This window comes from Epinephelus moara, chromosome 2 (assembly GCF_006386435.1).
Source record: "Epinephelus moara isolate mb chromosome 2, YSFRI_EMoa_1.0, whole genome shotgun sequence".
NCBI lineage: Eukaryota > Metazoa > Chordata > Actinopteri > Perciformes > Serranidae > Epinephelus > Epinephelus moara.
Genome location: NC_065507.1, coordinates 3549394 through 3563731, shown reverse-complemented (window position 1 = coordinate 3563731; position 14338 = coordinate 3549394). Strand labels below are relative to the sequence as shown.

At 43.0% G+C, this 14338-nt stretch overlaps 1 protein-coding gene across 2 annotated transcripts in view; it reads right to left on the bottom strand.

Annotated features, from left to right (window-relative positions):
• The window catches only part of fam131ab (family with sequence similarity 131 member Ab), a 19459-nt gene extending 8322 nt beyond the window's left edge, over positions 1-11137 (bottom strand). Inside the window, exons 1-3 of one of the 2 annotated variants that reach the window (XM_050067250.1) lie at positions 11048-11137; positions 10711-10893; positions 2289-2420 (exon numbers count right to left, since the gene is read on the bottom strand). In XM_050067250.1, the coding sequence (XP_049923207.1) occupies positions 2289-2420; positions 10711-10893; positions 11048-11117 (385 nt within the window). In that variant the 5' untranslated portion in view covers positions 11118-11137. The remainder of the gene's footprint in view (positions 1-2288; positions 2421-10710; positions 10894-11047) is intronic. The other variant, XM_050067258.1, reaches the window with a different exon arrangement.
• Between the last annotated feature and the right edge of the window lie 3201 nt (positions 11138-14338).

The window sequence follows — 14338 nt, the reverse complement described above, 5'->3', positions numbered from 1 at the left end:
TTCATTTCTCCTTTCCATTATGTTGTCAGATAATTATACTAACAATCCGAGCCTATCTGTGTGAAAAAAATGCACTTTTAGTGGACGTATTTTGACGTTGTTTGACGCTGTCTGAGTGCCCTATTATTTAATATAGCGTGCGCTCACGGGCTGCAGGTGTAAGGAAATCGCTCAACTTCAGCAAACACTGAAATGAAGAGACTCGGAGAACCACGGAGAAAAGTTACAGCCAACGGGATTACTTTATTTGCAAAATACAGCTCAATAGAACAAGTTGCAGATCACAAACAGTATGACAGAACAGCCGAAACAGCTCCGCTTATCCAACTTCCAAAAGCCTTTATACTATTGAGTGTGTGTGCGTCTGTTCGTTTGTGTGCGTGTGTGTGTGTGTGTTTGTGTGTGTGTGTGGGTGTGTGTGTGTGTGTGTGTGTGTGGACAGGTCTGGGCTTATGATCTAGTTGTCCCTATAGGTTTGATTTCTCGGGAACCCTAAGTGTTTTCCTTTCTGTTTGATTTCCAAGAATTGGAACTGCGCACGAACCTCAATTTATCAAAACAACTCCTTTATCGGAGTTTCCCTAGCATTCCGAACGTCACTTAACTCAAAAACAACTTCTTATAAGGATTCTTTCCTATTGCGAAACCTAGCCTATCTGTTCCAACGGTCAGGTCACCCTGACCCCAAAATGTTCTACTCTATTTGATTTCCCAGAGCTTGACTATGCAAAAACTACTCAACTTACCAAAACACCTCTAAAGAGTCCTTTTTATTGCCAAATCTGACATTTGATCAACTGCTTCCAAAACCTTGTGTAACTGACCTTATTTTCACCTTTAGTATAAAATGATACATTATCTGCCTCTACACAGGCAGGTCAGCCCTAGCTTCGTACTGGAGAAATGTCACATATTGAACATGCTATCACTCATTTAGACAAAAGTAGATCGGAAAATAGGGCCCAGGTTGAAAAAAACATTAGTTCCCCTTTAAGCTTCCAGTGCTTAAAAAGAAATGTCTGAGAAATAATATCAGTGTTCTATTTTTTAAAGCAGTCAATACACTAATTAAGTTGCATGTTAAAATATTAGTTACCATCATCTAATCAGGCTGTTCTCACTAATTCTTCTTATGTTTTCCGACAAAAAACAATGCAACAAATTCATACAAAAAAAGGGCTGCATTCAAGTGACCAATACGATGATGGCAGTAAACAAGGAAGTAGTCCCAAGTGCTTGTAAGGAGGCAGGTTGGGGGGTGGATGGGTCACAGAAAACTGACTTGTCCCTGGAATCACAATTTCAGATCCGTCTGAACACTGAGTGAACTTTGAGTCATCTAAAAATAACTGTACATTAAGGTAATGTAATGTAACGTCATTCGTGGGGCGCAAATTTGTAGGACATCATACGAACAATTATGAGAATATGTTGATCTGCTGCAGAACATGGGTGGAAAAATGAGAAAAAAAGAACCAAGATATATGTAGGAAAATTCTGAAAAATATATGATACAACACTGTACCCAATGTAGGAATTTCTGCAAAACACATAATGTGGAAAAATATCAAGATCTATGTAACAAACAATCTGATTACAGTAGCGTTAAGAACCTAGCTGCAAAATCAAACTGTGATGAGATCGAGAACTGTATTATCATCAAGTGTGAAACTCTATATAATCTGCTCTCAATAAGAGAAGTGTTGCAGCACTGGTTTCATGAAGAGTTGATTAAAATCTTCTTCAGGCCAGTACGTGTGAAACTCCACCCACTGAATGGCCTTTGCCAGAAGGTAAGAAGCCATAGGTGGATATATGAAGATAGAGAAGCAACCCTGAGCTGAATGTTATTAGCTGCCTGCAGTACAGGTTATTGGTGGTTCAGTGTAATCAAGATGAAAGCTCCGGTATACACACACACGCCCACATGCATACACACAGCCATGGTCAAATACACTCTGTGTATTTATAACCCGCTCACACACCATCCTCACACAGACACTGTCTCTGCAGCAAAGGAAATGATATTAAAGTTGCAGGAGGGATATCAAATTGCGCCGAGGAACAAAAAAAAAATGTTGGGAGAGGATGAAAACTAGGGCACTGGGACAATGAAAGATACAGAGGGAGGGGAGGGGGGTGATGGATGAGGAAGAGGCTGTGTGACGGGGTATTAGGAACGAGGGAGACAATGTGAAGGAAATAAATGTAGCTTTACCGCTGTTATTGTGCTGTATAAGTGTAACGTGTGTGTGTGTGTGTGTGTGTGTGTGTGTGTGTGTACATACCTGTGCTCTGTGTGGTGGGCTCATTGGAAGGCAGAAAGTCCTCATCGTATGAGTCATCATTGGACTCGTCGCCGTCCACAGAGGACCAGGCCCTCAGCTTAGCCTCCGCGATGGCGAACTGCTCGGCCACACCTGCGTACACACACGTACACACACACACATGAGCTGCACGTGTACACAGACAAATAAATGGTTGGCATGGTAACAAGGAGGCAGCGGTCCTTTGTGTCTCCAGGTCATGTAGCTGTTTATGACTGGCGGGTTTGTGTGGCGAACAAAGTGCACGCCGTAGCATTAGACGAGACAGACAGCACTCCCGTTACAGTCGGTGTTCTTCAGTGGTCATTTAGCTGGTGCACTTAAGATGGCTGTCAGTGAGTGTTTGATAGTGTTGTTGTGCAGGTTGTGTTCCTGTCAGTGCAGAGGAGAGAGTACGTTGGAGGAAGCACAAAGAAGAGCCAATGAAAGCACAGAAAAAAATCTGTATGTGACTGGAAATGTCAGGAGACATATGTAAGTAAAGTTAACAGGGTCTGCATCATTGTTGATGAGCAGGAGGGAATCACCTGCAGCATCACGACTCACATGGGAAATTTAGCATAATGTAAATGTTTCTTAGAAATAATTCCAATACCACAAATTAACTTCACACTCCCCACTCTGCTGCTACCAGACTGTCTTTTAACCCAACAGAGTGCTGCAGGAACGAGTCCTAAAACCTGTGAATAAGTGTCCTCATCTCGAAGTCAATAGGTTTTTTGATTTTGATTTATCTGATTCACCGGAGTACAATAAGTCTGTGTCTTTACAGACTCTCTTTGTGTGCTGGTGGAAGTCAGATATTGTAAATGAATGCCATTCTGTCAAAGATAATAAAAGAGGTAAGTGATAATGCCCGACGAGGTGTCCATGATCACTTCTTAACAGCCTTGGTGGAGGCGTAAACCACCTCCACAAAGGCCATTAAAAAGTGATCATGCACACCTCGAAGGGAATTATCCTGCTTATACCATGGTCACTTACCAAAGAAATAAATAGAAAGAGTAGTCGTTCAGTCTTTCCTCCACATTAATGTGTCTAAGACCAGTAAGATGTTTATTGATTTTTGGAGGAGGCCCTCCGAGATGACAAGTTCAATATTGATGTGAACACTGACGTCAGCTGTGAGAAGGCAAACCAATGGCTACTCTTTTTAAGGAAGCTGAGGAGTTTCAATGTAAATAGGACAATCATGAAATTCTATTCTGCTTTTATCGAGTCTGTTCTTTCTTAACATGTCCTTGGTAACACCTGAGGGTTTACCTAATACCTGGAACAATCATTGCCGCCTGTAAGGTTTTTATGCAACGGAAAGTTATTCAGCTCATGAAGACCTGTGGCCCAGCTATTAGCCAGTAAGCTAATGTTATGCTAGCAAGATTCAGAGTCAATAAAACTGCATATCAAGATTTTCACGAACAAGCCATACGCCATGTTTAATATTACTGTCAGCTGCAGCATGAAGTAGCAAGTCCACTATCGGACGGGATGTCCGATGATTGCTTCAGGTCAGAGGGGCAGTGTCGTACCTGCAAGGTGTGTTATAGTCTCCCTCCTGTGGTGACCAGAGGATGAGGCACTGAAGGACTGATGTTACTCTCAGTGTTGTAAATTAATTGTAATCAGATTACAGATACTAATACTATTATGTAGCCGGCACATTAATTTAGATCAGTAAACAGACAGTTTCACCGGAGCTACCTAAACATTTGCATTTGTGCAGGTTAGGGTCGCAATAAATACATGTGTATTGGTTGAATATGAGCAAAGTTTCCCTGCTTCCCTTCACTGGTTCCTGTACAGCAGGGTCAGTCTTTGTTTCACGGTTATAATCATTAAAAGCAAAAGCAGCATGTGTATACATTCAGTAGGCTATATCTTCAGTAGCTAGCTAGCTAACCCTACACTTTTCAGGGTTTGATTTTGGTTTTGGAACAGGGAAGAAACGTATATCTTTTTCCAACCTCTCCAGGTAACGAGTATCATTAATACACGACGTGCCCCAGGCACAACATTTAGCTCCAAATCCACAAAACCAGCCTGAAAATGAAGGAAATCTGAAACGACTGCATTAGAGTCAATGGAGCACAGCTGTGTTGGTGTCGGACCCTGGTCTGAGCCGTTTGCTACAGGCCTTTATTTGTCAGAATGTGCAGCCACACCAGGCCAGTCAAAATTGAAGTCTTATGCCAATCACCATATTTTGCAACTAACTAAACTCACACACATAAGAGACCACAGAGAGGACATCAGTGTGTGTGTGTGTGTGGCTGAGGTGACTCAGCATGTGCCAGAACCAGTAAACTACAAAGTCCCAGTGACCAATCCCCTCCAATCATCATCAGGAGCTGGCCAATCAGGGAGGAAGACTCTGTGTCTCTTTTATCTCTGTGCTCAGCTTGGTCCACTCAGTCCATCTGTTCTGTATTCCTCTCTGTCCGTCCACTCTCTCCTTCATGTCACGCCTGTCTTCCAATCCTCTCCCTCAGTGAAACACTCTATCGACTCACCTGACTCTCCTCATTCCTGCCGCTCCTTTTTGTTTCACCTCCCAATCTCTCAGCCTCGTCCCTCACTTCTCATTTTGATTTCTATCTCTCTGAATCTCTGTCCTCAGTCCCACTCTCTTTGTGCCTCTGTCTCTCTTTCTGCTCAGCGCTCAGTATTCATGCGCGGTCTCCCACAGAGAGAGATCGATGCTCTCATTCATCTTCCACTATGGGCCCTGAACTCTCCTCACAAACACTCGCACATCCTCCAGCAACTGTAACCGTGTGTGTGTGCAGGCTGCTCTAGTTCTCTTTTGAAAGCCTCCTCTAATTCCTTTCACTTTAGGAAGAAAGGCAGTTTTCACCTGCATTCAGACGTTTTATGTCACTGACCCACATACCACACATAAATGCCAAGAATAGGGATAAAGACGAACTGTACGCCTACAGAAAGATACACACACACAACCATATCTGTGTTCTGACAATAAAACCATAGCCAGCAACATGCAGGAGGTGACCTTGTTTAATTCAGACTATAGAAATACTTAACAATATTACTTTGTGTACAAAATACAAGCTAAACAGATTTAAATTTAGACTTTTATTACAAGATACAAATAACATTTGGACAGCCAAGTATCAAAGTCTCAATCACTGGAGCAGATTGTCATGTTAATATCAAAATGAAATGGTAACTTTGTAAAAGGTGTCATATAGAAATTATAATAATCTGTTTATATGTGTCCCAATTTTGCAAAAATGTGCTTACTGTTAAATCTGAAAATGAAACAGAGTCTGTTTCTTCCTCTGATACACAGACACAGACAAACACACACCGTGGCACACTGCTGCTCCGTTTCTGCCCTAAGGGCTCATTTATGCTCCCTTTACATACGAACATAGACGTGTCCGTTTCAAATGTTGTAAACGTCAAGGCCCTCATACTTCCAAGTATCCTTTATGATGCGACAGAGACAGCCAATAGATGGCACTAAAGGGCAGAGTCAGAAGTATCGCACAACAAGAAACGAAGCCACAGTGGAGGAAGCTTTCAGAAAACCTGCACAAATATGGACAACGTGAACACAGAGTACGGACAGAAGGCTCCATCCATGTCCGTATAGGGGTGAGTTCAGAAATCCTCACTCAGAGGGCCGGAGCACACTCTCGTACAAACTGAACCGTTTGTAAATTTGGAGCGCGTTGGCACGCAGTCAGCAGCAATCACGAGTCGAATCCATGCGCACACACAAAGGCAGATTGTGTAGCCACACGGTGACGCGTAAACTCACTATGGAGAGCTAGGTGACAGTCTCTCCAAACAGCCACAGGGAACAGGTGAACAGAAACAAGCAACTTAGAGGCAGAGCTCTTGGGCAAGGACAGAAGGCATAGCGGTTGACTGGGGAGCAGATGAAACAGGAGGGTCAGAGGCAGGGGAGATAGCAGTCCGGGAATAAATGGTGGAAAAGCCTTGCATAGGAATGGCAAAGAACAATCTGGCAACGAGACTGTCAAGCTGGAGTCTTTATAGTGGCAGGAGGTAATAATCCACAGGTGAGTGGTGCTAGCTTGATGAGGTGGGTGTGGTGGAGCAGCAGGAGCGAGAGTTGTGTGGACAGGTAGTCTGGCAGGTAGGTGTGGTGGAGAGGCGGGCAGAGTGGAAAACTACTGAGTGAGCCAAGAAGATGGCAGTATGGCAGGTAAAAAGTGCCCACTGTGACAGGAGGCGGCTGTTTGTGAAACTAAAAGTCAATGTTGGCTTGTGTTAACTTGATGTATTTACATCCTTTACATGTCACCTACTTACGTCACTTTATGACGTACTTTCGTCCCATGCATAAGAAACGTAGTTATTTTAATTGAAAACACAACTTTTCTAAACCTAACTAAATAATTTCACAAAAAAATACAGCGGTCACCAAACAAACAGAAGATTCATTTGTGGGTTTTGAATGAAGTGGGAACGGGAAAGCAGAGATGTTTTGTGCGTAATGGATAAACTCNGTTTAGATTACGTGTGTCAAAGGCATTGTGTACATAACAGAGCGCAGTACGAGTTAAAATTGTAATTTCCAATAGTGAAGAGCAATATTTATGTGCTTTACTACATTTACACAAGCACTACAAGTGGTCAGGAGCAGGAGTAGATTTTGTTAGTAGCTACGAAAAGACCAGAGCTACTAAAATATTGATGAATGCAGACATGCACGTAAATTTCCGTCTGCAAACAGTTTACACACAAATTCCTTCTGCTCACGTTTCATGAANAGTGGTCAGGAGCAGGAGTAGATTTTGTTAGTAGCTACGAAAAGATCAGAGCTACTAAAATATTGATGAATGCAGACATGCACGTAAATTCCATCTGCAAACAGTTTACACACAAATTCCTTCTGCTCACGTTTCATGAATGAGACCCAATGTGTGCCACCACACGTAATGTGGCATTAAGAGGTTGTGGTCATTGCATGTATTTCTGTGAGATCAGGATGATTGGGCTGTCGCTTGTAGCAACTACAGTTTTTCCAACACCTACTGCCAGTTTCCAAATTTGGATTTTTCCACAGGCCTGTTTGCTGCTGTGACCGTGTTAACCTGGTGAGCAGGACTTGGTCAGTCCACATAAACCTCTGCTGTCCACTACAGTGCACCAGAAACTGGAAAAATGGCACTCTAATGCACACATAGACGCAGCTACAGACATGTACTATCATATCCTCACACTCACACACTCTCTCTTTCCTACACATGTACGCACACACACACACACACACACACACACACACACACACACACACACAGTGACATAAGCCTCTTTGTGTTGGTCAAGGCTGGCAGCCAGTTTCATGCACTGCGAACAGACACTGCAGGATTACCTTCAAAGAATGTGTGTGTGTGTGCTGGCAGAAGTCAGACCATCAATAGGACAACCCCACCTGCATTTTTCAATTCTCAGGACGCCTCCCACACAAACACACGCCGCTGTGTTCTCCTGTAAGGAGCCTGCTGCATACAGACCACAACACACCACACACTCACTTCACACATTCGCACATGTTCACTTTATAGACGAACGTGCTCGCTGACATTCACGCAGTGTGTCCAGTCACCCTCAGTAACACCATCACAGGGCTACAAGGAAAGAGTTGGCAAAAATAAATGGAGTCAGCACAACTGGCTCCCTGATGGAGTGGACGCGATGATGTAAGCTGAAGAGACAAGGAGAAATATAATGTGTTCTAACGTCTCTGGACTGCTAGTCAACTTCTACTGATTAAATAAAAGGGTGTTTATGTGCCATTTACACTGAAACAGGGCTTAATAAATTGATTTAATATATGCAATGGCCAGATTCAAGCTTTTCTGATCATATCCTATTAAATAATACATGAAATAATGACCTATCAAGAACTCAGCTTGTTTGAATCATCATTACAGTTACACATGAAACTACTATCCTCACCGAAGAATACTGAAATGGACCCTTTACTGTGATAATGGATCTCAAAGATGGGGCATCAGAAGAGAAGTGATGTAAATAGTAAGATATAAAAGTGGACAGAAAAAACAGAAAGGAGAACAGAGGAGGTTCGGTGGAAAATCGCTCAGTCACAGTGGCACTAGCCAGGAGCAAAACCTTACTGTGCAAATTAACCTTGAGAGTCTGCATTGCAGGGAGCGAGCCAGAGAACGGAGGCAGAGCGGGCAGGGTGAAAAAGACGGAGGAAAAGAGGAGATAAAGAGACGGAGGGCAGAGAGGGACATTAAAAGAGGGGACGGTGTGAAAAGGGTGAAGGGGGGGTAATGAATAAAGGGGGGCGGGAGTGAATGAAAGAAAAGTAAAAGATGAGGTGAGTAAAAGATAAGAGGAGACGGATGAGAGGAGCAAATCATCTGTATGTATGGAGGAGAGGAATGCAGGGCGATGACTGTGGCTGAGGAGTCGAACACCCCATCTGCACCTGGCATTAACCTGTGATCTGTATCTGGGAACTGTATCTGGATAATGACATCTGATCAGGGGCCTTTGCACTTACACCTGGTGTTTTAACGAGATCATCTGATCGCTGTAATCAGATCTCAGCATGCAATAAGAGGGAGGGCCAGAGAGGTGAAGCTGCTGTGTGGACTCTGCTTGTTTTTGAAGGGTTCATCCAAAGCTTTGAGACAGATGTGGAGCGAGGTGACCTTTCAACTTGCTTTGATTTGACTGATCTAAGGAAATAACCTTGATGAACTGCTGATATACTGTTTAGCCTTTCCTTGAATTGTTTCTGATCACTGTCGGGAGAATCAGGTCCAGACATTAGTTGGGTTTCCATCCACCTATTTTTATTTGCATTTTCAACAATTGCAAAAAAAACTTGAATGGAAACGCCAGAAATTCGAAAAAATACTGCATAAAAGTTTTAACGCGTGGAGGGGGTGGAAAAGTCAGTGTATCGATGTTAGGAAAATGAGACTTTTGGCAATGGAAACAGATTTAGTGAATAAATGATGACGTAGGCTACCGGATCCTATTTCTACTTCACTGGGAAGTGAAGTGCTGCTGGACAACTACTTCCCAAAAGTCCTTTATGCGCCTACGTTCCCATACACGCGGACAACGACGCGGTGGTCCCCTTCTCCCAATCTCTAACAGTAGTACTCAGGTCAGTGAGTGTAGTCTTTCTCATTTCTTTTTCAGGACACTTATGTACGCTGACAATGCTGATATGAATGTGACGAGAGCTCTCGCAATAGCCAAGAAGTTCCCAAGGAATCTCTCCATCTCGTCGTAGTCATGGATGTGCCGGTAGTTGTTTACAGCAGTTGTGGACATGAGACGCTCTCAATGACGTCATCTCATGGCGCCCTCTTCTTCTACGGGTGCTGTTTTGCATTTTTATTTTTATTTTTATTTTTCACGAGAAGCACCACCTACTGCTTGACCTGTTGACTCCAAATACTGGCAAAACAATAATGAATGGAAACATTCATAAATTCGCATTTTCTTTAGCACATTTTCACAAAATTTGCTTAAAATTTGCGATACATTTGGATGGAAACCCAGTTATTGTCCAGAGTTTCCTTTTCATGCATGTAGCACACAGCAGGAAGTCGTTCATGTCAGAAGCGTTCTCACCTACTGGAAAACACTCTGTTTTCTTTAAGCCCAATATACAGTGTGTGATTTTGGGCTGTCCCAGATGAAACGTGAAAGAAACGTGGCGATATCTTTGGTCGTGGCTCTACAGTAAAACGGTGGTCTTATGTCACACCGTAAGAGGGTCAGGGACAGCCGTTATCATGGTCTTGGGATCAATTCCGACAGTGTCATAAATTTGGGATGACCATCTCACTGTGTGACTGCTGTTACCACCTACGTCTACAAACCAACCAACAGAAATGCAGCATGAAATGACGCACTGATCAGCAGTAAACCCAAACACACAGACAGATAGCAGCTCGCCATGGAGGTGAAACACGCCAAAAGAAATGTGTGGGATTCCAGCAAAGAGGAAAACCTTGTGGGGTTGGAGAAGTAATAACCCGTGCAGCATCCTTGCGCTCTCAACATGGGAAGTTATTGCATCGTATGTCGTCGTTTCAACGTCTTGATTATTACTGACTAATGATCATGTGACATAAATACTCATCTGCTCCTTTTTACACATGTTCACCTTTTTGTTTCGATGGTTTTTCATTTAATTGGGATCTCCTCTGTGATATTTCATTAGTTTCTCACACTTCTGTTGCCCTCTTGCCCGAGGTGTGTGTGTGCCACCTCTTCAGTGTATTTGTTTTCAACTGATCTGTGCATATTCAAAAACCCTGGATCAGCTTAAACTGTGAGTGTCCCAAAGCAGGCTGTAATATTTATGTAGAAAACAAGAAAACAGAAGTCTTACCGGCGGCAAAGCGCGCCTCCTGCTCTCCCTCAGTGAGGTCGGAGTAAGAGTTGAAGTCTGATTCCAGAGCTGCTGGAGTGTCGATGGGCTTACACCAGCCTTTCCACTCTATCAGGTGGGCCACTCTGCCCTGAGCCATGGCTGTAGGCTTTGTCACATGGTCCTTCACAACCTGGGAAATGCCTGCAAGGAAAAAATAATGGGTTAGGCAACTGTATAACTTTTATGATGACTACACATTTTTAGTACGTGCATTCAAACTTTTACAGGGTGTAGAAACACCTGTGCTTAGTTATCAGCTGCATTAATAAACTTCAGTGTTAAATGATGCACCTACCATGCAGGGAAGATCGCGCTAATGCAGCAATCTCTTGAATGGTGAGAGCTCTTCTTGATTTTGGTAACATTTCAATGGTGTCATCAACATTCACCTGAAACGACAAGAGAAAAAAAAAGAGTGTGACTCAGGGGAAAACTGGTGCAGCAGCACAGCTCAGCATGAATGTGAGCCAGCTCCTGAATACATCGTGACTCACAGGATAACCCAGTGTTGTCTTTTCATGGAGAGGGGGCTCCTGTGTTCACAGCACTTCAACAACTTCAGTGTACTTCAAGGCCTTGGAAAGTGAGGAGTTTTCTCTTACGCACCAATCAATGCTTTTAATGAGTCACAAGCTGTATGCCAACAACCAAATGTAAACGTGCATGCACGTTCGTGAGCATATTGATTTGTGCTGAACAATTATTATAAAGCAGCTGCTCATAAGTGGGACTGTGTTTATGTTGGAATCATGAAAACCAAATCACTCTCATATCACTGATTAACATGTTTAATCTCGTCTGTTTAAACCATAGAAAAAGGTGGAAAAACAACAAGTTGTGGTCTCTCTTTTTAGTGCCCGGTATGATGTCAAGCCACTTACGAATCCACTAACTGTATCCACTATCTTTTCCCACAAACTGTTATCGTAGGGATCTGCTCACACTTTGTGCTACAGCAAGTGAACAAGACCTGATTAAACAGGGCACAAGTCAAGACCTCAGCCATGAAATATGGGAATTCATATTCCAGATTGTTACGACACCATGTGAAGACAATAAAGCCTCCACAAAAATAGCATTTTAAGTCTTGTGTGTGATTTATCCTGGCTTCATATGAGTAGAGGAAATCTCTGCTAGTTGCTAGGCTAATTAATACAATGTAAAATGCCATGAGCATGTGCTAATAACGTTAGCATGTTGTATTTGTTTGGAAAACGTGTTTAGTATAAGACAGTTGTTTTGTTAGTGAACCCTGTGAGCTGTAATGGAGCTGAATTTCGTAACGTTACCTTTGTTAAATGTTGCTGTTGTCCCTGGCTTCATGTGAGTAGAGGAAAAGTCCGCTAGCTGCTAGGCTAATTTATACAATGTAAAATGCCATAGGCTTGTGCTAATAACGTTAGCATGTTGTATTTGTGGGGAAAATGTGTCCAGATAAAGACAAGTGTTTGTCTGTGAATGCTGCGAGTTATAGTGAAGCTGATTTGTGTTCTTGTGTTTGAAACTGACTCTATTAAGCCATGTTTAATGTGTGTTTAATGTGTGTTTACTGTGTGTTTAATGTGTGTTTTGAATCAACTAAACTTTACAGCACTTCACAGAAACCCTGCTGTGGACTAATGTTTTGAAGGTGTAACTGCAGAGTGACACAGACACACCAACACACAAGAATAACTCCTCACAATGGTGTAGGCTACGTGTGTAGGCTGCAGCGTAGGCTCTGCATAGAGCTGACGCACAAGTATAAATCTGCCCTAAGGCTGCAAAGGTAATTGAGATGTCAGCTACTTGCCCTTCAAAGAATGACAGAGATTTTTGTAACATTGTATTAAGCCTACATGGCCTACACACATACAAATGGGATGCTGAATCAAAGCATCAAAATTAATATTTTATGCATGAAAGAGAAGTTTTGTGGGGCGGGCAGCACTAGCTGTTGAACGTGCATGTACTATAATGACTGTCACAGAGAAACTGACACCATATTTTGCAAAACGTATCAACTCTCGATAGGTCTGACACATTTATACGTGTTAATTTGAAGGAACGACACTGTCTGCTCATCACTATGCCTTAGCTGGGCACAGTGACTTCCAGGGGTCTTGCCGTCACAGGAAGTTGCCAGGCAACCAGCGCAGACAACAACTATTATATAACAAATTATTATGACATTTGTGCAGCTCATTATTGCTGTCTTATGAAACACAGACAGGCAGATTATTTCACCTCACCAAGTACAAACAAAAGGTGAGAAAAGTACAAGCCAATGATACCAATAGTTGTCGCCACAATGTAACTAAAGTGGTTCGGTAAATTAGCCAGATGGCTAATGAGCACACTAATAGTACATTAAGGGTAACTGAGCTGACTCTTCTCAAGCTACAAGTACGTTGCTGCACCTATGGCTGCAGACAAGAAGGCATACAGAGAAAAGCGGACGTCTACAGCTGTGCCAGATGTGGCTGATTGTAGACCTTAGATGCATCTGCAAATATTCAAGTAATTATATAGGAAAATGTGTTGAAAGGAAACTGATAAAGCTTTGTGTCCAGGTAATTTCCCCCACAGTGAGTGTACAGAACCAGACAGTAGACAAAGGATGGACCCCCTCCTCCCGTCTGTCCTCCATCAAATCTGTCTGCTCTGTAAAGTCAAACCACAAAGGGAGTATCGGATGTTGACAAGTTCCTTTGTCTGCTAACTCTTTTTATAGCCCTACCTGTACTCACGTGGGAAACGGCGCACGTCAACAGCAAAGGCCACATGCTGAGCTGACGCTGCCGTGTTGTTACTCAATATGGGTCAACGCACTTGGCTGGCTGAGCAATCTGATGACTGGTTTAGGCAGACAACTATATCTTAACAGGTACAGGTTGTGCTCAGCCCCTTGGTGACCTCGCTGACGCTCCAGTTTCACCCGCTTTCATTTCGAGAAAGAATAAATGAACCACTAGCAAACAAAACAAGCATTTGGACAGTTGAGTCATTTTAAAATCTTCCTCTCTTCCTTCCTTTCATTAATGAGTCAGCACTCATAACAGACCTCATCTGATATGCAGCGAATTAGGAAACACCGGACGTCATCTCAGAAGCATCACCCTGACCTTGTCCTGTCAGTTCATCTTAACAGCAACAAAATACCAGCTGAGTAACAAACAAACAGGAACAAAATCATCTGTCAGAAAGGCCCTGCCAGAGCGAGGGGGAATCCCGAGCTCGTGATGGCATCAGCGGCTGCCGCGAGGCGTGATAATCCTCTTGTGCCGCAGAGCAGCTCACAGATCAGAGGGAGGATAATCTGGAGGAGATGTGACATGCACCCTCGAGGAGGGTTAGAAAGATATATTGTGTTGATCTTTAATTAAAAATCAGATGTCAGGCAGTTAATGCTGTCCACCCACAGCTGAATTTGTTTTATTTGTTTTCAAACAGTTGCCCAGAGAAATCATTTCAGTATGGTGTGGGAGGGCTTTATACATCTTTGGGGATATACAGCTCAGAAACTCCTGTCTCACCCTTCGCTAATGCCCTCAGCTTGATTTCAATTCTATTTTTTTTCCAGTAGAGTATACCATGATGATGTGAA